Here is a 26080-nt window from a genome sequence, read left to right as displayed (position 1 = left end):
ATTTTCTCTTTTTCAAAGATTTTTTATAGGATTTTTAATGACCACAGAGAGGCTTTTTTTTAAACGACCTTGGTTTAACGTCTCATCCGAAAGAGGGCGCTCACTGAGCAGTACAGAGTACCCGTAATTATACTAGGGTGTTAGGACCCACACAGGCTACAGGTCAAGTAATCAAGTCATCAAGCTAAAATATTTTTTTTTTCTGGAGCCAATTGATTATTATTTTTTTACAGGGCTAATGTTTTATAATAATAGTATATTATTATATTGTTGTAATAATAATTTTTTATATATTTTTAAAATAAAAATGTTGAAAAAATATAATTAAATTGATACATTCATTCACTAATTATTTTTATTTATTTAATTAAATGATTGGTTAATTAAATGATTAAATAATTAAGTAATTAAATAAATTAACCAACCAATTACCCAATAAATTAACCAATCAATTAATCAATTATTTTTTATTTTAATGTAATTAGATTGTATTACATTATTTAATTTTATTTTAAATTAAATTAAATTTATTATTTTTAATTTAATTTAATTTAGTTTAATATTTTTTTATTTAAATTTATTATCTTTTAAATTAAACAAAAAAAATGTTTAATTTAATGTATTCATTTTTTATTTGTTTTATTTATTTATTTTTACATTTTTCATTTTAATTAGTTAATCAATAAATTTTTTTATTTGTAGTTCTCTTTATTTTTTTATTTTTACCTATTTATTTTTAATAACAGACTCATCATTTTTAATGTTTTCTCACAGATTCTGATGCACATTTGGAGGATCAGACGGATTTTCAGAAGCCTGATTTCATGGACAAAAAAGATTCACCAGTGGTTAGTGCTAAAAATATTTGTACATTTTAAGACTGTATATATTTAATTGACCACACTTCACTTATGACAAATGCGATTGGGCATGTTGGGACTCGCCAAATGACATACTGTACAAAACAGTGATAACTGGGGTGCAGAAACAATAGATTTATTTTTAGTGTCAGCTTATTGTTTTATGCTGACAAATGTCTAGACTGTTATTAAATTGTGCATATTTTTTGAATAATGTGAATAAGTCAAAATCCACCAATCTTTTTAGTCACAATACACTAATTTTAGGACCCTTCAGAGAGATCCTCACATACAGCAAGGGGTCAGTATTTAAAGTTGCTTTGAAGTAAATAAATCTGTACTGAGCTCCAAATGGGGGCGATATTTCCTTGAAAAAATACAGTATAGCATCCTGTTTCTCAGCCTCATATTAGTCGGGTCCCCATGGTGACAGGCCCATGTTTAACCAATAGCAGATGTGCTCCTTCCTTTCATCTTTAGACCTACAGTACTTATTACATAACCATCTGAGAATTATTGTAAACATCTGAAAATCTAGATGTAATATCCTGGAGTATAGACCATTTCAATGTGGTCATGTCATTGGCCTTTGAACATTTCCTGCTTGTTATCAAACCATTTCATAACTGTAACAAGAGGCAAATTAATCTAATGTTAAAACCAGTGACGGGAAGTAATTAACTACAAATACTTTGTTACTGTACTTAAGTAGATTTTTCTTGTATCAGTACTTCACTCCACTACTTATTTTTCTGACAACTTTTTACTTCTACTCCTTACATTTTTACACAAATATCTGTACTTTATACTGTACATTTTTACATCAGGCTTGTTACTTTCGTTTTCATGTGTATGGGGGCGTGATCTATATTATTTCTTGTCATTGCTCAATTTGAGCGCCTCTTTGATGCAGTAAGTCTAGTTTTCGTCTCCTGCGTGCTGCTGTGCTTTTTCAACCTAGGCTATTATGCACCATATGTTGGCTAGTTTATGAAGATTACTATGAGAAAGGCAAGGATGACTACGCAGATGAGACAGAGGGAGATGGCGAATTTAACATGCCTGATGCTGCCCTGTTTACGCGATAATAAGGCACGTTTTGCTTGATCAGATCACAGGTAAACAATAGAGACACATTCCAGTTCAAAAATATGCCATACACTACAAATGCTTAAGGTAAACAGTCTTTTGTCCACTTCCGATAATACTGCATAGGATTTCTCTGCTCTTTCAATCTTATACTGCCAAAATGTGCTTTTGTAAAGATTTGTACATTTAGTAATAAGTGAAGTTTCACAAACTAATTTTAAGAGGAGCACGTGATATGATTGACTGCAGCTGGCCACTCATCTACATTCATTAGTTAGCCAATCAGATTAATCCCAACTCACTATAAGCAGCCTTGCTAGAACTACTCTCTTATCTTCGTTTTCCGAAGAAACCCCCCATCCACCCCTTCTCCTCCTTTCCTCCTTTACCACGGGGAGCTCTCGAGAACCACCTGATCTCGTACTCCCCTTACATGCTCTATGGACCAGGCGGGAGCCCTGGGCTCAACTATCTCCGAGCTCAGGGTTCTCTCCCAGGACAGCATGCCAAACCTGCTAACAGTTGTCAAACAATATCTAAGTGTGAACTCTTGAAAACAATCAAATACTTCATAAAAACTTTATGCATTGAGATTTATTTTGTTTATTTCCGCTGACTTCATATTTCCTAATAGAGACTTTATGCTGTTTTATAGATTTTTTTAATGACTATATGATTTTACATATTAATCTAAATACATTTTTTAACAAATATTTTACAACTACAACTGTTTACTGTAAAGTGCTGCACATATGACATGATAATGCTCGTGTTATTCATGACAGAAGAGCTGCTTTTGTGTCTGAGGTCACAGAAACACTAGCTGTGGTGGCATTGAGGTGTGAAATCCAGAAGCAGTGTGGATTTGTTTGTTTTGTGAGACTCAAAGAGAGAATTGAGAGTCCTGCTAACCATCTGGCCATATCGGTTGAAGACTAAATTAACAGCCCTCCTGTGAACTTTGTTTTATTCTTTAATATGTTTCCTAAGTGGTTAGCACTGTCGCTTCAAAGAAAAAAGGTTGCTGGTTCGAGTCTCGACTGGACCAGTTGGCATTTCTGTGCAAAGTTTGCATGTTCTCCCCTTGTTCATGTGGGTTTCCTCAGGTTTCTCCCACAGTCCAAAGACATGAAGTATAAGTGAATTGGATGAACTAAATTGGCCGTATGTGTGTGAATGCAAGAGTGTATGGGTGTTTCCCAGTACTGGGTTGCGGCTGGAAGGGCATCCGATGCGTAAAACATATGCCATTAAACACACCATATGCCTCTTCAGAGTGAAGCTGAATAAATCTATAATCTGTAAATCTTGCATTTTGCATCCTGAGGGGAGTTTGAACATGCCCCATGCTGTCATTGCCCAGAAATGCCAAAGGCTCGATAAGTCATTTCACTCGGTGGCCATCTTTGAAACACCTCTCGGGCAGTATGCACGGGCTTTCTGTCTGATTTGGGAAACATCAAATTCTCCAAAACTGCTTACTATTGAATTTCATATTAGGAATCACCAATAAAATTAAACAACAACAGTGGCTTAAGTTTCATTTCTAAACATCTGAATCACACAAAATTTGTAGAAACTCATGTCTGGTCCAAACCCCTCCCCCAAAGAATCATCAGTCTGTAGCGATCGATGATTGGCTCCTGTATTAGAAGGTGGGCTTTATTCGCCATATAGCGATCGATGATTGGCTCCTGAACCAGAAGGCAGGCTTTATTCGCCATATAATGATCGATGATTGGCTCCTGTATTAGAAGGTGGGCTTTATTTGCCATATAGCGATCGATGATTGGCTCCTGAACTAGAAGGCAGGCTTTATTCGCCATATAACGATCGATGATTGGCTCCTGTACTAGAAGGCGGGCTTTATTCACCATATAATGATTGATGATTGGCTTCTGAACTAGAAGGCAGGCTTTATTCACCATATAGTAATCGATGAATGGCTTCTGAAGTAGAAGGCAGGCTTTATTCACCATATAATGATTGATGATTGGCTTCTGAACTAGAAGGCAGGCTTTATTCACCATATAGTAATCGATGATTGGCTTCTAAAGTAGAAGGCAGGCTTTATTTACTATATAGCGATCACTAATTGGCTCCTGAATTAGTAGGGGGGGCTTTACTGACCATATTGACAGTTACACTTTTCCCCATTCAAAAAGATACAAGTGACATGTCTTGTGTATTCTATAGTTTTTGGTAACGCACAGTAAACAGTTTGGCGTTTTCAAAATAAAAGTCCCACATAAATAGTAAGTTAAATACATGCTTAAAAATAACAGTGAGGGAAACTATCATTTTTTTTCACTTGAGAACGTTGTTGCTTATCAAATGCAGCCAGAGGCGTGCTTATAAATCATCTCAGAGCTACATATAAGTTTGTGATCTCTTGATAACGTGGCCTCTCGTCAGGTCCGGATGAATGACCTAAAGTAGGCTTACAATCAAATTATGAGGGCATGGCCTGTGAGTCTCGTCACAATTTGTTTTCTCCTCTGATTGGCCCTTTGTCCACTGGGGTTTTACACTCCTGGAATTTACATGAGAACGAGGAAACGGTGGTGTCTGAGGCTTACGGTATGTCCATTTCCGTATACTGATCTCTTATTATTCTACTATGCCGGTCTTCATAGGGCATGTTCATTTTTTAACGTATTTAAGTGGATTGGACATAAAACAATGAAGTTGTCTTAAAAAAGCTGAAGAATTGTTGTGTTTCAACCAATTTTAAGCAGCAAGAATCATTTGTTGAGTGTTGCGTTAAAAGTGGAGTCAACTCAAAAATGCTGTGCAGCAAGTTGCCTTAAAACTCTAAGTTGAATCAACTTAATGTCAACACATCTGTATCTCACATACAGTAGCTGTACAAGGTGTAAGACCACTGATTCAGCTAAAAATCTTCTTTATGTTGCATTATTATGAAAAAAAGCCACCTTTATCTTGGATGACCTGAGGATTTTTTTTTTTATTTTTGGATGAACTATCATTTTAAGCGATGTCCACTTATGATTGGATCAAGGAAAGCTCCTCATAATACTATTTGTAAACAGTGAAGTAATGAGTGTAGTTTGTTTAGACCATGCGTTCTCCTGTTGGACGTTGACAGTTTAATGTCGTGAACTCTTGGCCAGCTGTTCATCCACAGGCTCCTTTACGACTGTTTGGGGGAATGGAGGGGGGCTCGGGTCAACCTTTTTACGTGAACCACAACCGCTGAAGGCCTTTTCCTGCAAATTATATACAGCTCCATCCCGGCAGCACACAGTTTCTGCTGGCTTCACCTCTGGAGATCATGAGCAGATGGAAGAAATCAGTTGTAGGTGCCTGTTTCCTCTGCACTGAGGGTGTGTTTGTGATTGTGTTTATATCTGCTGCGCTAAAAACTGAATCGCTTTCAGTGCTGGTGTCCACAGGAAACGCATCAAGGCTGTTATTAGTGAATTCAACTAGACTGGGTTTCCTTATTGATTAGTATATGGTTCATATTCGTACATGTTTTTGTTGTAAATTTTGTAAACAAGTAAATTTAGCTGTATTTATATAATTTTAGAATTTTTTTTTTACATAAATTTTGTACTTTTAAGCAAAAAGGAATACATTTTTTCCTTTGTTTTTTTTATTAGTATGCAAAGGATTACCAAAAAAATAATAATAAGTCAATTAAAGAAAAATTTTCTTTAATAAGTCAATAAACCAGCCAAAAAAGCAAGTGGTACCTACTGCAGAGCCACTTGGGCAGAGCTGAGCTCCAGCAAGGGGGAGCTTGAGCTCCAGCTCCTCCTTGCTTGCACTTCTTCTACAAGTGATGTCACTGGGGGTTGGGGTTAGGGGTGGGTGGGTTTTAAATTAAAACGCATTAAAACAGCTCATAGGAGGAGGAGCTGGAGCGCAAGCTTCCCCTCACTGGTGCCCAAGTGGCTCTGCAGCATGAATAAATTGGATAGTTTTTTTATTGTTTTCATATTTGTTTAGTTTTTTGTTTAGGATTTAGTAATTTTGTTGCATTTATGCCATGTCATAAATTTTTGTCTTATATAAGTTGAGATTTCGTTTCTTATTTTGGTATCTTTAATAAGTCAGTATATTAACCGAAAAAGAACTTTTTGTCATGACTAATGAATACAGTTTTTTTTTATTATTATTTTCATATTTGTTCAATATTTGCTTTAGATTTTATTAATTTTGTTGCATTCTGAGATTAAAAATTTTTTGTTTAACTATCTTTAATAAGTCAATAAAAATACATTTTTTTGCCTTAACAAATAAATAAATAAGATACAGTTATTTTATTATATACATATTTGTTAATTTTTTTTGTTTAAGGTAGTAATTTTATTTTATACAATTTTACACATTTATACAATATATATATATATATATATATATATATATATATATATATATATATATATATATATATATATATATATATATATATATATATATATATATATTTTTTTTTTTTTTTACACATTTATACAATATATATATATATATATATATATATATATATATATATATATATATATATATATATATATATATTTTTTTTTTTTTTTTTTTTTTTTTTTTTAATTCTGACATTTTTTGTGTGTGTGTGTGTCTTTAATAACTTAATAAACTAGCCAAAAAAGGACTATGAACTTTTTGCCTTGACAAAAGAATAAAATAAGACATAAAGTTATTTTTTTATTTACATATTTGTTTTAGTAAATTTGTTGCATTTGTCATTTTATTTTTAAATATAAATTTAGATATTTCATTTTTTTTTTTTTGGTTTTAGTATCTTTAATAAGTCAATAAACTAGCCAAAAATGAGAACTTTTTGCCATGACAGATGAATAAATATTTTTTTTATTTTTATATTTGTTTAATTTTTTGTTTTGAGTTTGGTAAATTTGTTGCATTTATGTCATTTTATTATTATATTTTTTAATGTACATTTTGAGGTTTCAGTTTTTTTTAGGATATTCTCTTAGTTTTCTTATTAGCAGGTATGGACGGTACTGAACAACTGCTCAGACCAAAGTATAAATACACAAATTATACAAAATATTTCACTTTATCCAGTTGATTATAGTGAATTCAACCACACTGCCTTTCATTATCAATCAGTTTATTTTTCATAATCATTTGATTTAGTAATTTAGTATTTTTTTTTTATGTCATTTATTACATTTGTTTAATAGAAATTTTGAGATTTCAGTTTTTTTTTGTTTTGGTATATTTAATAAGTCAAGAAACTAGCCAAAAAGAAGAACTTTTTGCCTTGACAAAGGAATAAAATAAGATACAATTATTTTATAATTGTAGTTTTCCCAAACTCAGTTTACTGTTAAGTAATTAAAGTACTTCACTTCAAAGTAAATGAATATTAATATGTAAGATACGCTGCAGAGATTTACAGAATAAATTTAGATTTGCATAATAAATATGCAAAAATGGCAACAATTTTTTGCTTTTTGTCAATATGGGGTGCTGTGTGTACATTAATGTGGAAAAAAAATTAACTTAAATGATTTTAGCAATTAGCTGCAATATAATCAAATTTAAGGGGGTTTTATGTATATAATTTCTTTCTTTCTTTTTGCTTTAGTGTTTTTTTAGTGTTTCAGATTAAGCATAACGACAATAATAAATGTTGTGTAGAAAGATATGAGGGCAGTTATCAGTGAATCCCGCCGGACAGGTTTTCCTGCATGTCCTGTACTGAACTCAATCCATTCAGAAAAAGGAAATACAAATAAGCCACAAGAAAACAAAGGAGATTTTCTACACATGATGATTTTAAAACATTTAAAAATATGTATTATTATTGTTTTAACTGAAATGCTAAAAAGGGGGCATTTTCTATAAAGGCTATATCAGGCTTGAGATATTTAATTTTAAGCTTAATTATTTACACAGTAGCAGGTCTAAAGTCAGCCTGTGCTCACCGATAATGTTTTTGTCAATGTCAATATTTTTTGACAATGTTTTAGAGCGAAATAAGCCACAGAAATCTTTAAATCCATTTCTAATAGCAGTGCTGTTTTTCCACCCAAATGAGGTCACTTCCTGAAGGAGAATGATGTCATCAAGGAATTGGCTTTTGTTAGTTTAGGGATATTATAAAAGAGCAGGAGCATGGGAAATTGATATGGAGGACATGGCAACTGAAGCTGTATATGATTATTATTAATATTCAAGTAAAGTATTTAATTATAATTTGAATCAGTTTTTAGTACTTGTAATTATAATACTTATGTGAAAAAGAGACATGAAAAAAATAAACAGGGGGGCTAATAATTCTGACTTCAACTCTTTCAAAACAGCATATTCTGTGCCGCGAAATTGAAAATGAAAGCGAGGCCCAGACCTTTGCGTGTTCTAGTCTAAACTACATATTTATAGGCTGTATTACCAAAAAGATCCCATTTTTAGGGTACTGGTGTCAACAAATATAATGACAGACATTCAGAGCCTAATTTTAGTATGTCAATAAAAGTTTTGAATATAAATATGATGTAACAATATGACGTCTTATATGAGAATGGTCAGAAATCTAATAGTTACAGAATTCTAGTTCCACGGTTGATATAGCCTACTCTCGTGTCCGTGTTCATGCAGAATGAAGCGAGCGCATCGAAGCCCATTCCGGCCAATCACAGACGTTTCTGTTGAGCTCCTGAGCACATGGCCCTTAAGCTCGTGCTGATACGCTCTCTTATTGGCTGCAGCTCGTCACTACATCTGACCGCATGTGGGGTCGAGTCGGCCGACTGCTCTGGAATATTCAGCATGCTAGATATTGGATTTTCGTCTGCGAGGTGTTAGCGATGCCTCAGCGAACCTCTTTGATGCGTTGTTCAGTAGTTCGCACATAAAGACTGCCAAGAACCGAGCATCTGCCGTTTTTTTTTTTTTTTTTTTTTGGTTCCCGATCACAACCCGATCGGTTGGCGAGTTTGTTAACTTCCAAATCAGGCTTAAAATCCTGTAGTGTGAACTAGGCATTCGTTTTCTTATTAGTAGGAATGAGATTACAAAAAATTCATATTTTTTAAGGGAAGCTTTACAATATTATATTTGTGCATATATTCATTTTCAAAATGGGGTGTACTCAAGTATACTGTATACTCAGCAGTTTTATATAGAGCAATTCAGAGAAGGAGCGGAATAGTATTTTTTTTATTATACAAATATATTTTTTTAGAATAATTCTATTTTTTTGACTAAAGATGCTTATACATTTATCGAGACAATTGAATGGCTCACCAAAAAACTAAATGATTTATATATATATATATATATATATATATATATATATATATATATATATATATATATATATATATATATATTTTGGTTCCCGATCACAACCCGATCGGTGGGCAAGTTCGTTAACTTCCAAATCAGGCTTAAAATCCTGTAGTGTGAACTAGGCATTAGTTTTCTTATTAGTAGGAATGAGATTACCCAAAAAAAGTACAACTGCTCAGACCAAAGTGTAAAAAGAAAACAATAAAGAAATCTGCGTGCACTTAATAATAGAATTTCCATCTACAAAATTTGTGAAGAATATTTCACTTTATGCAGTTGATTAAACTAAATAAATGAACCAGGGAAATTAAAAAGCACTCCACTGATGCATGTGCAAATATGTGAGAGAGAGCCAATATTGTGGCAGACGCACGGAAAAGAGACTCATGTTTGCATATGTGTGTGTGTATGTGTGAGCGAGAGAGAGAAAGGGAGAGAGAGAGCAGTGGGGGAAGAGCAAGGAAATAGGGGGCCGGACCTTCACACAGATGTGAAAGATTAGCAGCGTCTCATTTTTCCAAAGGCTTGAGCCGTGGAGTTTGTGCCTGTCAGGAGCTCATGTGGGAAATAAGCTTTGTTCACTGTCACAGTTTCTCCAGGCGCCGCGTGTTGGAAAGATGTACGAGCGATACAAGCGGAGGTATAGTTTGTGCGCCAAAGGAGAGACAACTGTGGATGTAGTTTTAATCAAGGTAAGGAGATCTTTATTTGTGACCATTCAGTGCTGCAAGCTTTACATTTCAACTGCAGCTTCTGTGGGAGTGTTATACAGATTCATGCTTTTTTTGTACAGTACATTTGGACGTGTACTGTTTATTTTTATTTAATGAGCAAACATATTAACCATCAGACATTTTTACCATGGTTTTTACTGTACATGACTCCCACTAAAATGTAATTCAGAGTAACAGTAGTTTACCTACTAACAAATCTGACATGTATCATATTAAAAGATCATGTATCACATCTTTGAGATCCTAATTAATAACAGTGTTGGCTGTAATTAGTTACAAAGTAAGTAGTTACTGTACTTTTTAAGTTGAAGGGAATTTTAAAGTAAAGTTACTTTTCAGTTACTTTCAATAACTGTTACTTTTACTCAGATTATTATTTTTATTTATTTATTTACTTGTGTAAATGTCTGTAAATTTATATTTATTCAGTTATTAAATTAATTTCAGAGATAATATTGACTAATTTGAAAGTGTTCATTTGGTTTATTTACAATACAGTTTGCATATTTATATTATATGAGAGACTTGCTATGTTTACCAAATAAGTGGATCTAGATGGATTTGCATTGTAAACATTAAATAAAAGTTAAAAATGTATTCTTTTTTATTTCTTATATTAAGTTTTTAGTTATGATACTCCCTAAATAATTCAGCATAAATCCACAGATTTTTTTTACCAAATTCTCCGCAGAAATAGCAGAAAATGTCCACAGATTTTGTCTTGCCCTACTTATAATGTACTTGTCTTAAATGTTGTATATACAGTGCTCAGCATATGTAAGTACACCCCTCACAAATCTCTCTTTTAAATTATTATTTTTAATAGGAAGCTCTACAATATTATATTTGTGCATATACATTAGATTAGTCAGTTCTGAAGCCAAATCTGGAGCTTATCTAACAAAATAACTTACGACAACGGTCCAAAAACTAGTGAAAAAAATTTTGCAAGTTTTTTTTTTTGCAATATTTTACTTTAATTCAATTGCATTATCTTTCAATATCTAAATATGTTTGGTGACTAAAATGTTATTTAAATAAATAAATATCATTAATAAATATATCTGTTTAACAAATCTGTTTTGTTTAAATGCACCAAAATACATTGGCTATATTCACTGAGGAATGGATACAAATATTCATTTTCAAAATGGGGTGTACTTAAGTATACTGTATATTCAGCAGTTTTATATAGAGCAATTCAGAGGAGCGAAATAGTATTTTTTTATTATACAAATATATTTTTTAGAATAATTATATTTTTCAACTAAAGATGCTTATACGCTTATTGAGACAATTGAATGGCTCACCAAAAAACAAAATTTTATATATATATGATATTTATGAAATCTTGTGTCAATACTTTGTTTAATGTTTTGATAAGGATAATTTTTCATTTTTAATTTTGCTAAAAGGCTCTATTTGACGTCAATTAAAAAAGTTAAACGAGATTATACCGTCTTTGCATTGAAATTTACAGGGATTTTAAGTAGTATACTTGAATAATTTTCAGACAAAGTGATTAGAAAAATTATTAAAGGATAATTGTAATGATGTAATTGGTATTAGTTATTTATTTAAGTTTAATAATAACAGTGCAGTCTTTTTAAAAATTATACAGTATACTTTGCTTCCAATTTTCGAAATTATTGTTTTGTCAGCAAAAAGTTTAAAAAACGCAACACAAATAAAAACATCACACTTATTCTTTAATTTTTTTTTAAATAAGTACAAGATTTTGTTCTATTTTGACATATGTATACCATGTTTTTGTTTGACAGGTGTAATTTAAAACATTGAAGTAGACACTTTGTGTTTGTAATATTACTCTTGTGTGAGTGTAATATAAACTAATTCAGATTTTTTAAGTCCCTTTAAACGGACTGTTCACCCCAAAATGTTTAATTTCATCACCGTTTACTCAAACTCAATTAGTATGAGTTACTGTCATTAGTTTTATTTTCTTCCATTGAACAGATTGAGAAAAATGTTAATGATAAATTAATGATAAAACATTAATGCACAATGACCAGTTTAAGTTGATCAAATGAAAGCATAAACTGAAAGTATAAACAGGGTGTACAGTGAACGTTAGAGAGCCAAGAGCAAAACTGTGACGCTTCATTCATAGTCAATCTAGGCAGTTTATTTACTGTACACACACACACACACACACACACACACACACACACACACACACACACTCTTCAGTCTAAAACCAGCAGTTCAACCGATTTATTTGCAAGCAACCCACCAAATAAAAGCTTAGAGGTTTGAAAAAATCTACAGTGCATCCGGAAATTATTCACAGCGCTTCACTTTTTCCACAATTTTTTATGTTATAGTCTTTCTCCAAAATAGATTAAATTCATTTATTTCCTCAAAATTCTACACACAATAGCCCATAATGACAATGTGAAAAAAGAGTTTTTGAAATTGCTGCAAATTTATTAAAATGTACATCAGTACATCACATGTACATCAGTATTCACAGCCTTTGCTCAATACTTTGTTGATGCACCTTTGGCAGCAATTACCGCCTCAAGTCTTTTTGAATATGAAGCCTCAAGCTTGGCACACCTGTCTTTGGGTATTTTTTCCCATTCCTCTTTGCAGCACCTCTCAAGCTCTATCAGGTTGGATTGGAAGCGACGGTGTACAGCCATTTTCAGATCTCTCCAGAGATGTTTAAGATTTAGGTCTGGGCTGTGGCTTGGGTCACTCAAGGACATTCACTGACTTGTTGTGAAGCCATTCTATTGATATTTTGGAGGTGTGCTTTGGGTCATTGTCCTGCTGGAAGATGAACCGTCGCCCCAGTCTGAGGTCAAGAGCACTCTGAAGCAGGTTATCATTCAGGATGTCTCTGTACATTGCTGCATTCATATTTCCCTCTATCCTGACAAGTCTTCCAGTTCCTGCTGCTGAAAAACATCCCCGCAGCATGATGCTGCTACCAACATGCTTCACTGTAGGTATTAGTCTAGTAAAGAGCGGTGCCTGGTTTTCTCCAAACGTTACGCCTGAAATTCACTCAAAAGAGTTCAATTTTAGTCTCATCAGACCAGAGAGTTTTGTTTCTTATGGTCTGAGAGTCCTTCAGATGCCATTTGGCAAATTGCAGGCGGGGAGTGGCTTCCGTCTGGCCACTCTGCCATACAGGCCTGTTTAGTGGATTGCTGCACAGATGGTTGTCCTTCTGTAAGGTTCTCCTCTCTCCACAGAAGAACGCTGGATCTCAGACAGAGTGACCATCGGGTTATTGATCACCTCCCTGACTAAGGCCCTTCTCCCTCTATCACTCAGCTTAAATGGCCGGCAGCTCTAGGAAGAGTCCTGGTGTTTCCAAACATCTTCCACTTACGGATGGAGGCCACTGTGCTCATTCAAACTTTCAGAGCAGCAGAAATTTTTCTGTAACCTTCCCCAGCCTTGTGCCTCAGGACAATCCTGTCTCGCAGGTCTACAGACAATTCCTTTGTCTTCATGCTTGGTTTGTGCTTTGACATGCACTGTCAACCCTGGGACCTTACATAGACAGGTGTATGCCTTTTCAGATCATGTCCAATCAACTGAATTTATCACAGGTGAACTCCAATTAAGCTGCTGAAACATCTCAAGAATGATCAGTGGAAACAGAATGTACCTGAGCTCAATTTAGAGCTTCACAGCAAAGGCTGTGAATACTTCTGTACATGTGATTTTTCAGCTTTTTTTATTTTTAATAAATTTGCAACAATTAAAAAAAAAATCTTTTTTTCACATTATCATTATGGGGTATTGTGTGTAGAATTTTGAGGAAATAAATGAATTTAATCCATTTTGGAATTAAGCTGTAATATAAAAAATGTGTAAAAAGTGAGAAATACTGAGAAAATGTATTAGTGAAATTTGATGGTATTTCTCATTAGATACACTGATCTTGAAGATTATAATACGTTCTTGTTCTGATCTACAGTATACACAGATTTTTCTAATACACACAGGCTGTGAGAAAACAAGAATTATTGACATGGTAACTACTAACTGATTAGATCATTTACATTTATTTTTGACATTTTTAATTTAACATGTAATTATTATAAATAATGCAAAATATAATGATTGTAAATAGTGTAGTAATATATTTTTTATTTAACATTTATTGGACTTAACCTTTAGTTTTTTAGACAACATTTTATGAAAATTAACCACTATTGGCTTTGGTTTTAGCACACACAGACAGCAGTTGTACGTTGGTTTCAATACAGATCTCATTTATGCTCTTTCCTCTGTATGCGGTATACAGAGTTTCATTCAGTAGTCTCTGAGCATGTCTTATTTGTCAATTCATAGCTCTTTTGTTGGCCTGAGACATCTGACATTCACACATCATTTCATACGGTCTGAGGGAGAGTGTGTTTGTGTGTGTGAACACAAGGTGTGGCTTGTTTTCAGCTGTTTAATGTGGTTCAGCAGACAAACACCCAGAGGCTCTGAACTGCCGTTTTGATCAGGCAATGAAGGAGATCAGTATTTACAGCCATTAGCACGTCTTTGTAAACCTCAGATCTTTATCTCACAATAAACTATTGAACCATGTTATTTAGATCATGCGTTTTGTCCCTCATGAAGTGACTCTCACTTGACAATTTGGGACTCATTTTCAGCTCACGCTCTTTGGAAATAGCCAAAATATTTGCAAAATATAAAATATGTTGCTCTGAGTACATTTCATTGCACGTTTCAGATGTCAGATCCTCTAGAGGGCGCTGTATACTAGTGATAGACAAGGCAAGTTTGTTTATATAGCACATTTCATACACAATGGTGATTCAAAGTGTGTTACATAAACAAGAATAAAAGAAACATAAAATACAGGTATAAGAAAATAAAAACAACAAAGAATAAAAATGATTAAAAATGGTTTAAAATGTGTTAAAACAGGTTTTATATTAATAAAATAAAAAAGAAAAGAAAGACACAATAGTGAGATCTATTGGATGTAGCACAGTGCTCATTCAGTAAAGGCACAGCTAAACAGATGTGTTTTCAGTCTTGATTTGAATGTGCCTAATGTTGAAGCACATCTGATCATTTCTGGAAGCTGATTCCAGCGGCAGGGGGCGTAGTAGCTTGAAGGCGGATTTACCCTGCTTTGAAGGAACTGACACAGTAGCATAGGTGCATTACTACCCTGCAATTCTTTCTCTTCACGTGGCATTTGCTGAGATAGTTTTATGGCGTCTATCCTGTCCAATCACTGCAAAGACACGGGTGTTAGTCATTTGCCAATTGACCTACTTACAAGCCACCGTTCTCCTGATCCATTATCCCCTCTTGATAGACGTTTGACTATGCCTCCCCTCTTCTTTAGTTACTACAGTTTTGTGAATATTAAATGCATAACTTGGGGTACATTTTGTTGTATGTTTCAGGCATTCATTTTACCTTGATTCATTTTACTTTGTTTTTACGTCTTTTTTTATTGGAAGTGTGCCTCGCCATACTCGAAACATGAGCACTCTGCATCAATGCGGTATTTATTTATTGTTTTTTTTTTGTTGCAAGAACTGCATGAAACTAATGCTTGATTTGTTTATAGGTCCTTATAAATATGATTTGTGTTAAAAAGAGCAAAAGTCATTTACATCATAGTACCCCGTGGTGTTAATTTTCCATACTAACTGCGGTCAAACCTATACACTGTAAAAATGGTTGCTGCCTTAAATTTTTAAGTTGAATCTAATTATTTTTTCAAGTCACCTCAGCTTACATCAGTCAAACTGACTAAACATATTAAGTTAAGCTTTGTAAAATGCAGTCAAAACCTGATTAACTTAAGCATAAGTTCTAATATTTTTAAACATTTTGTTGTCGTCACCTTTTGTTATATAATTTTTTTACAGTGTATGTTAATATACTGTATATGTTAATATTTTTGCGGTTTCATTATATTGCACTGTAGACTGAAGGACATACTGAGAAAGTGTTGCTAATTAGCACCTTTGAATTTGAATACCTGTGGTCAATGTCAGTCAATCATTTGATTCAGTACATATGTGCATTTCAGATCAATGTGATCTGAATTTGGAGCCTTACTCTTAATGGCTCATCATTGTACAATATTCTTTGCAAAAATGACTTCAAAATGGCTCTCCGTTACAAGTGATCAGTTTCTCTTATTTGAACCATTGTATGCTTTTCATAAATTTTCATATTGATACATTTTTTAGATAAAATAAATAACATTTTCCAATAAATGTAAATAAATAAAATAACATCTTATAAATAAAATCACAGGCCACTCTTTCACTATTGAGGTTATTAATACACTACGTTTCAAGCGTTTGGATTTCTGCACGTTTTTTTGTTTGTTTGTTTGTTTGTTTTGTTTATGAAAGTCATTTATGGTCACCAAGACTGCTTTAATATATATTTTTTTAAATCACACATGGTGATAATTGTAAATATTATTACAATTTAATTGTATTATAACAAGCTGAATTGCCAAGTTGATGCCATTTGCTTTTTTCAGATGTATAATAGTAGTAGTAGTTGGACAGGAAGCTAATATAGTTTATTTAAATTTGTTTATTTGACAGCTGAATTTTCAGCAGACATTTCTCCAGTCTTTAGTGTCACATGATCATTCATAAAACCCAATACTTTTGCAGTCGATGTTAAAAACACTTAATAAACAGTTAGTAAAAAGTCTTTTCTGTCATAATGGATACATTTAATGCATCCTTCCTGAATTAAAGTATCACATTCCTCTAAATAAAAGCCATCTAACTGACCCTGAACATTTGAATAGTACAGTATTTCAGAAACGGTTTGCAAATGCTGACTTCATTCCAGCACATTTGATTCTGTACATTTCTCTGGCCGGTCCGGAGCACTTTTCCGCTCTTAATGACTCCAAGACTGGATGGCTGTTGCTTTGGAGCAGTGCCTCTGGGAAAAGCTCCGATATAATGTTTTGACTGTAAATGGAGTTTGTGCACAACTTTTTGTGTGTGTGTGTGTGTGTGTTGTGGAGGTCAAGAACTGTAGGGGCGTCTCAGTTTAGTGACAGTCTGGGAGCCGCTGCTCAAATCCTAACGGTTTCCTTTGGCTCTCGGCCTGGAGAGAATGATGGAAACGGGCTGTCAGCCAAATGACTTCATAGCACTGTACTGCAAACGAAAAAAAAAATCACCATCTTTACAATGCACTCAGATTTTGGAACTGTGCATGCTTTTTTTTTAAACTGAGATCTTGCAGGAAAATAAAAACGTCAAGGCAACGTCAAGCACCGAAAACGATGTCCTTACTAACTGATTAACATCTTATCGTGCCATAAATTTGCTGCTTTTGTGGTACTGCTTTTTGTTGGTGCTGCATTCATTGAGAGCCTGTGCACTTTCAAACCAGATGTGTTTTTATTGGGTACACTTCTGAATGCTCTGCGCTCTACAGAGTCTGCTGGCACTGCCTTTTTCGGTTTCTCCCTCCGCGCCGCAAATATGCTGTGAGAACGGCAGAGGTGCCAGATTCTGGAAAGGGACGTTGGATGATGTTTGGCACTGTGTAGACTTTGGCATTTGGGCCTGTGTTATAAAGAGCCTGTGTTTGAGCCTGTGCTGAGTCTCTTTAGAGTGTATAGCGTTTGACTTACAGTTGAAGTCAAAATGATTCGCCCCTTTGAGAATTTTTATTTCTTTTTCAAATATTTCCCAGATGATGTTTAACAAAGCAAGGACAATTTCATAGTATTTCCTATAATATTTTTTCTTCTATATTTTCTATATTTTCTATATTTTCCGATTGTCTACAGAACAAACCAATATTATACAATGACTAAAATAAAAGAAATCACTTATTAGAAATTGGTTAATAAAACTATTGTTAAAAAATGTGTTGGAAAAATCTTTTCGTTAAGCAGAAATTGGGGGAAAAATATACAGGGGGGCTAATAATTCTGACTGTACCATTTGCTTTTATGATCTTTCTTAGATACATACAACCAAGAAATACGTTTAGTTTGGAAGAGAAAGATCTGGACACATTACTCAGACCTGCATTGTCTGCATAAGCTCTACAGTTTAATGCATTAGCCACCGCACCACTGTGTTTTTGATTATACTGCATTTGCTATAACATGTTCATTGACTTCAAAAAGTGTTTTGAACTTAGACATTTGAGAGAGAGTTTACACTGAAATTACATTTTCTCCCCATTTACTCACACACATGTGCAGCTTTCTTTCTTCTTTCAAATTTTCTTTCTTATGTTGAACACAAAACAAGATATCCTGAAGTATGTTGGAAATAAGCAGCCATTAGCATCTGTTAGCAACAAAACATACTGTGGAAGTCAATGTCAGTTTTTTAGTTTTCTTCTTCAAGAGAATGAGTGAAGGCGAATGAGTGAATGATGATCATTTTACTTTTTTGGTGAACTGTCCCTTAGGGCTGGGCCGATAAACGATATTATATCGAATAGCAATAATATTTATGTCAATAACAATGATAAGCTCTGGACTTTTTTTTTTTTTACTCAATATTGATCTAGGAGCCAGTCACACATCATAAATGTGCAACAATGAGAATCTAAAAGTGTTTTGTTATTGGAGATGTACTGAATTTTTGGCCACCAAAAAATTATCGGCCCAAGATTTGTTATGCCATTTAATGGACCCTCTAATTTTTGTGGCTTCAGTCATTGTTGGGGTACTCTTTTAAATCTGGAAGCCACAACTTGTACCGAAATATATCGTTCAATATGGAAAATAATTATCGAGATTGCATTTTTGCCATATCACTCAGCCCTACTGTCCCTTTCAGCTCTTTGTAAAACTATATGTATTTTAGTAAATAATGTTTAAAAAAAGTCTTTTATCGGACCTTCTGTGCAATTGTATACCTTTGCCATTTTTTATGCTACTGTAAATGTCAATAAGAATTTTTAAAAGTGTAAAAATGCCTATTAGTGTGACTTCACTGAAGTCCCTGTTTATCTTACATATGTAAATGACGAGCTCTTTACATATCTGTGGCAGTTAGAAATGTAAATGTTTACTTTTTCCTGCTGGTGTTTTTAATTTGTCCACTGAAGTGTTATTTGTTAAATAGGGAATATTACATTTTTATTTTTTTATTTTTTGGGCCTGTCTTGTTCAAAACAGTATGCTTTCTGTTGTCCAACCAGAAAAATAATCACACCAATATTTAAAAATGAACTGATGCAAACTAAAAGCCAGTGTTGGGCACGTTCCTTTAAAAGAGTAATTACTTATAGTTACCAGTTACTTGTCACAAATAGTAACTGAGTTGGTAACTGAGCTACACAATTATAAAGTAACTAATTACCATAGAAAGTAACTATAGCATTATTTAAAAAAAATCTAATTTATCAAATGATTAAGATAAAACTTTGTACACTACACTATTTTAATGTTGTTGTGGGACAACGTGAGAGACAACAGCAGCCTCAACTATACATCTAGATATTATTTTGTTCTTTCTGAGTAATAAGAGTTTTGTGTGTGGAGAATAATCTAGTTTTTTGCTTTGTCGTCGTGGCTTCGTCTCCTTCTTTGGTAGCAGAGCTCAAGTTATCACCTATGTAGCCACTAATTTTGTGGCAGCATGTGACGACATGAGGTGCTTCATTAGTTTAAAATTACTTGTCACAGACGCAGAGAGACTTTTTTTCCTTGGGCATAAGTTGCATACATATTGGATACATTATGAATATTCTTGTTTTTCACCTAAGTGAGGTAAAAAATTGTGTTTATATTTCCAGTTTGCAAACGCTACCTTTCAACTTGTCGGATTTGCCATCGTTCTGACTTCTGGTCATTGATGTGTGCGACTGACTGTGTGTGTGCTTGTGTGAACACCCGCACTACTGTGCCTCTGATTGGCAAATGATGGAAGTATACTCTATCTAAGCCAATCATCACGTTCTCAGTTACATCACATTCACAGACACACCAATCATCGTCACTGGTTGGTTATGTGTGCCACCCCAGCCCCGAACTCATACTGTTACAATCACCAGCGATCTAATCCTGGCAGATTGCATAGAACTACAAATCTGCCATTAAATGGACTACAAGATCCAGTCATGCACCGTACACACACACCGGTTCCTAATCCTGTCTAATTGCAAACACTCTCAGCTGAAGCTGCTCATGAACTGATTATATGGACTACATAGACACAGCACACACGCACACATCTTTGCTGAGTCTTGTTTATTTGTCTTTGTAAGCACTACGACGTTAATTGTGACCGTTGCTTGCCTGACCTTTCTAATAAACCTGCGTTTGGATCCGCATCTCCCATGTGAGCATCCCCACTTCACATTACAGACACACACACCCACCCCAGAGAAAGAGAGGTCCTATACCTGAGACAGATGCTGCTCGCATGAAAACTGCTTTAGTGTTTTCAATTACAGTAGCGTGCATTTTATTGTCAGTAACGGTAACGGCGTTGTAACGAGGCAAACAGTAACTCATTAATTACTCATTACTGGGGAAAGTATTGCCTTTAGTAACGTCGTTAATTTATAGCGGCATTATTCCAATCACTGCTAAGAGTTAACATAATGTACTTTTGTTCTATTGGCATCATTAAATTGATGAAAATAAACATTAAAGTTTTAAAATGAATGCTGCTTTTAAAAAATAGGGATCTTATTTATACATTTAAAGCAAGCTAAAACTGACCTGCTCACAATCGGTCAACTGTACGCCTCATTTGCTAGTCATTTACGCCTAACAATACAGCTCTATTCATTTATAATCTTTTTCACATCGAAGTGTTTGTTTTTCAGCGGCCGGTGCATGTGTGATATCATCTCGCACAGTGATGGGAACTGCTACCAAAAACCCAAAGAGTGTGTGTTTATGCTCTCTGAGGGCAGGGTCTGCAATCGGGACAACAGACAGCAGTGTTTTCCGCACCCACACACAGACACACACACACAGCCTTCCCAGAGGCACACAGAGGAGAGTCTGAGTCCTGGCCTGAACGTGCTCATCAATGGAGCCTTGTGCATTGATAATTACTTTAAAACTGCACGGCCAATTGGTCTTTTTCACAAGCTCACGGGGTGTGAACTTACTGGGTCCTCCGCTAATATTAGCACCATTGGTAAATATGAGCAAAGTTTGATGTGTAAAATGTATTTATTGTTGAACCATTTGCTCTTATTAGTCTAAATATGAACCAAAAAATGGAAGATACTTTTTATCTCTGTTATTCACAGACGATGTTGTTCTGTTGGCTTCATCAAACATGGACCTTTAGCATGCGCTGGGGTGGTTTACTGCCGAGTGTGACGCAGCTGGGATAAGAATCAGCATCTCCAAGTCCAAGACCATGGTGCTCCACTGGAAAAAAGGTGGTTTGCCATTTAAAGCTTGGAGCAAAGTCTCTCAGGGTTTTGTTCATGAGTGAGGCACGGATGAAACGTGAGATTGAACATTGTGGTAACGAAGGAGCTGAGCCGATTTACCGTTTAACCTACGTTCCTACTCTCACCTATGGTCATGAGCTTTAAGTCTTGTCCAAAAGGACAATATCTTGGATACAAGTGGCCAAAATGAGTTTCCTTCACAGGGTGGCAGGGTGCACCCTTATAGATAGGGTGTTGAGCTCTGTCACCTGGGAGGAGCTCAAAGAAGAGCTGCTGCTCCTCCACATCGAGAGAAGTCAGCTGAGGTGGTTCGGGTATCTGTTTCGGATGCCTTCTGACACCTACCTAGGGAGGTGTACCAGGCATGTCCCACTGGGAAGAGGCTTTAGAGAAGACCCAGTACACAGTGGTTGGGCTATGTCTCTCGGCTGGCTTGGGAATACCTTGGGATCCTCCAGGAGGAGCTGAAGGAAGTGTCTGAAGAGAGAGATGTCTGGGATTCTCTCTCGAGACTGCGCCCCCCGCGAGCTGGCCCGGAAAAATGAATGAAAATGAATGAATGAAATGAATGTTAGATTGTAGTTTAGGAGACATTTCTGCAACCTCTCCAATTCTCCAGCTATAATTCTTCGATATATTTTGGTCGTTCATTGGGATAAGATAGACTCGCATCCACTTTCCAGGCTGATTCATAACACTCCCAGTTGCCTGAAATTGTTATATTATTGTCCTAATTTAGGAAAAGTGTATTTTAAGGCCATATTTTGTGTGACCTTTTGCCTCAACCACAGCTTCACCCATTGTGATGAATAACTGGGTGAGTTCGGCCTGTGTTTTACCTCACAAACTGTATATAACTCTATGAAAAAGGAGGTTGTGGTTAACAATTTCCTGTTCCTAGTCACTCATATATAATTGAAAAAGAAATAAAATATCAATAAGAATATACTTAAAAAATGCTTTGCTCATAAGAATTAGTAGGGGTGTCAATAATTGCGCACACATATACACTGCCCATCCCGCCCAAAAATGGCGCACTCTAATATTTAGTTGGACTGCATTTAGCTTTGATTACAAAATGTATTTGTTTCAGATTTGCATAAATTTTTTGGCAATATCTTGTATTGATAATGGGAGGGTTTTACCTCTGTGCTAAGTCTTCTCCAGCACATCCCAATGTTTCTCAATAGGGTTAAGATCTGGACTCACTGGTCTTGGTGGCCAATCCATGTTTAAAAATGATGTCTTTCACAATTTGAACCCAATGAATCCTGGGATTTTATCGTTAAAATATGCCTGAGCCCTCAGGGAAAGGAAAAATCTAGGCATTATGGGTGGATCACTTCTTCCGACTCTCTTTTTACCCCGATTTGCCATCACTCTGGAACAGGGTAAATCTGGATTCATCAGACCACATGACTTTCTGCCATTTCTCCAGAGTCAAATCTTTATGCTTTCTAGCTAATTGAAGATTTTTTTTATTTATTTAGTCTCACCCATAAGTGGTTTTCTTAAGGCTACAAGGCAGTTTAGTCCCAATGTCTTGAGTTCCTTTCACATAGTGCTTGTGGAAATATTTTACTTTCACTATTAAACATAGCAGTATGTTCTACTGTTATTATTTGCGATGTGATTTCTCCAGACATTTAAGCGATCTTCGGTCTCAACCATAATTTTATTTTATGTTTTTGTCGACCACATTTCTTCCTTAAAGTTCCACACTTCCCTTCCAGCTTTGAACATTGTTTTGGACAGTTCTTAACATGTTAGTAGTTTTTAGATTTGCTTCGATTTCTTTGCTTGATGCACACCAATAATTTAACCCTTCAAATTATTAAAAAGACGAAAACATTTTCTACAGCCACAGGATTTGTCCTCTGACATGGTTGTTTAAGAAATGAGAAGTATAAAATACTCTGCATCAATTAGAGTTAAGAACAGCAGTGAATTCTGATGTAGGGTTTTCAAGGTTTAAAAAAGGCTTAGATTTTGGATAAAGTGCATGAAGCTGATTAAAAAATGTAATTGTGTTGTTTCAAAATCAAGTATCTTACAAAATATGAAAAAAGTATTTGGCTCTTAAAATAAAATAAATCTTTTGCATAAATTAATAACTCTGGCATCTGGCATGTGAATGTAATGTGATTTGCCTCTATGTATTTATTTATTTATTTATTATCTGTTCTCTTTGATTAAGCAGTAGTTGAATACAAAATGCTTTTTGTTTCCATTTTTACGAGTGAACATTGCATAAAATTTAAATGAATCTGAAAAAGAAGATTATTTAGTGTTGACCCGTTGACTGAACATCAGCCTCTCTTCGGTCATCAAGCCAGAGATTATTATGCATCTCCAAGTTGAGGCTGAAATGCAGGGGTGACCGTGCTTTCGCAGTAGCTGGTCCTACTTTGTGGAATGCTCTGCCCCTCTCTAATTAGATCTATATCATCTCTGTCTGTTTTTAAATCTAGGTTGAAAATTTACCTTTTTCAAAGTTTGGCATTTTATCAGTGAGAATTGTTCGTTTTAACTATAATTTTATAGCTGTTATAGTGTTTAATAGTGCTATATAAATAAAATTGACATTGACAACTTGTAAAGTGCTGGAAAGTATGAAACTGCACCTGAAAATAGCTTGAAAAGTGCTTAAATTTAACTTTAGAAAAGGTGTAAGAATGCTGAACTTGTTACCAGATAAAACTTAACCATCCATGCAGTAATTCCACTGAGTGGTACGGTACGGCATAGCAAGACGCGCAGCTGAACGCTATTGGTTTACAGAAGCAGGAGAATGAAAACAAAGGAACCACCATTTTTAAAAACACAGGCGAGACATTACACCGTAATAATGTATACATGTAATAACAAGCCATGGTCAACTCGAGCTCAAGCAAAGCTTGTCGTCATAAAAGTGCGAGCGGTTTCACTTTCTCCAGAGAGCTCACCACATGTCTATATTTGAAATAACGAACTTCTTGAGCTCATATTAATAACACACAAGTGTTCATTGAAGCACTTATTGTTATCTGATCCTTTCAGAAAGAGACAAACGCGAAAGTGAAGCACATAAAAACAGCCGGAAAAAACAGCAGCAAATGTTTCTTTCTGCAACATAAACCATGAACAAACTGCCCTGTTTAACTATTATCATCACCTTTTGGACTAATATTGTGACAATGGCGGTGGTGACGACATGGAAACAGATTAGATCCAAATGCAAGAAGTTTAATAGTTCTCAGCAAACAAATCTAAATCACCAGGCTAAATCGGAGTCGGTAAGAATGCAAGTTCAGAATGACAAACAGAAAGTCCTCCAAGGAAACCAAGGCAAAAACAGTAATCCAAAAATCAGTAGTCAACAAACACAGGCTCAAAGGTCATAACAGAAAGGCAGAACAAAACAGTGAGAAAACGCTCGGTAAGGCAGCAGATACTGGCAATACTTCGCACTGAGTGTTTGGTGTGGCCAGGTTAATATGACCCCCAAACAGGAAGTAACCAACGAAGAACTGGCAGTCAGAATTTAGGTGAGGGCTCCCTCTGCTGGCTGGATGAGTGGTTTACAGTCCTGTTTGTTACAATTATGAACTCTGAATAACAGAATTACTTTCTAACAAGAGGTTACATGTGCTGCTGAAGATTAAAGACACATATGAGAGGTTTGCACTGACTGTGGGCTATATTTTGTGTTGTTTTTTTACCCAAATAAGGACTAAATATATGTTGTGTGTAGTTTTTCTGTAATTGATTACATATCAGAGACTGTAAGTGTCTGTATGTGTTCAAATATGTTGCGTTTATTTATTTCATATAATTGCAGACGTTACAGTAGGCTATTTTGCACATTGATCTGCAGTTATAATCAAATCATGTTCATAGAGAGGTTAGTAATGAACATTTATACACAAGTATTTATGTGTATAAAGCATCTGTTTTGTGAGAAGGGCTTCTCATGATACTGTGAACGACCCATACGGCGTTACTGTGACATTTCCTCGAGTAAAAACATCTAATTCATCGGAAACTTTCTGTTGTACTCCATGCCCACCAAAAAGGTACCCTTTTGGCAGTGGAAACGCAAGCCTGATAAAGGTGACCCGTACCGGACTGTACCTCTCAGTGGAAACGGGCCATAATGGGAGGCTTGTACCTCTTTGCCGAGTTAAATCCAGCTGGTGAATTTGTATTTATTGTTTTTTTTTTTTAACAAATTGATACAATTTGTGAAATTGTCAAATATTGAACTGTTTGTTGGTTTATAAAACGCTCAAAATAAAGATTTAGTTTTATTTCAGCAGTGCCAAATTTAGTACAGGTTAATTAGTCCCTGGCCAGGATGGAAACATGAGCTACTCCTGGGTCAAATCACAATCTTTTTTCCTCCCATCTGTCCTCTTTATTCAAGTTTTCCTCCACTCTAGGTGCCTTTTGTTGACCGTCTTTCTCCTCCATCTGAACTTGAATCACCTGTGTGACCCTGTTGCTAGATTATAACAAAGGCGAAAGAGCTTTTCAGTGCGCTTTCCAGCCGAGTGAATAACCATCAGCGGTGCAGGTCGCTTTAATACAGGCTTTCTATTGTGGGGAGCTTTGTGCAGGTTGCTGTTCAGTACCAGTACTGGCCCAGTAATATGAGATCTGTGTAAACATTTCCAATAGACTGTATGTATTCACCCTTTCAGTGCTTCAGATCAAAAGCTG

At 35.0% G+C, this 26080-nt stretch overlaps 1 protein-coding gene across 1 annotated transcript in view; it reads left to right on the top strand.

Moving 5' to 3' along the window:
* LOC130231686 (A-kinase anchor protein 13) overlaps positions 1-26080 on the top strand; it is a 118237-nt gene that overhangs the window by 10687 nt on the left and 81470 nt on the right. The window contains 1 exon segment of the mRNA XM_056461061.1: positions 775-848. Coding sequence (XP_056317036.1) covers positions 775-848 — 74 coding nt within the window.

This window comes from Danio aesculapii, chromosome 7 (genome assembly GCF_903798145.1).
Source record: "Danio aesculapii chromosome 7, fDanAes4.1, whole genome shotgun sequence".
NCBI lineage: Eukaryota > Metazoa > Chordata > Actinopteri > Cypriniformes > Danionidae > Danio > Danio aesculapii.
Note: the sequence above shows the minus strand (reverse complement) of the source record. Positions and strands in the feature narration are given on the sequence as shown.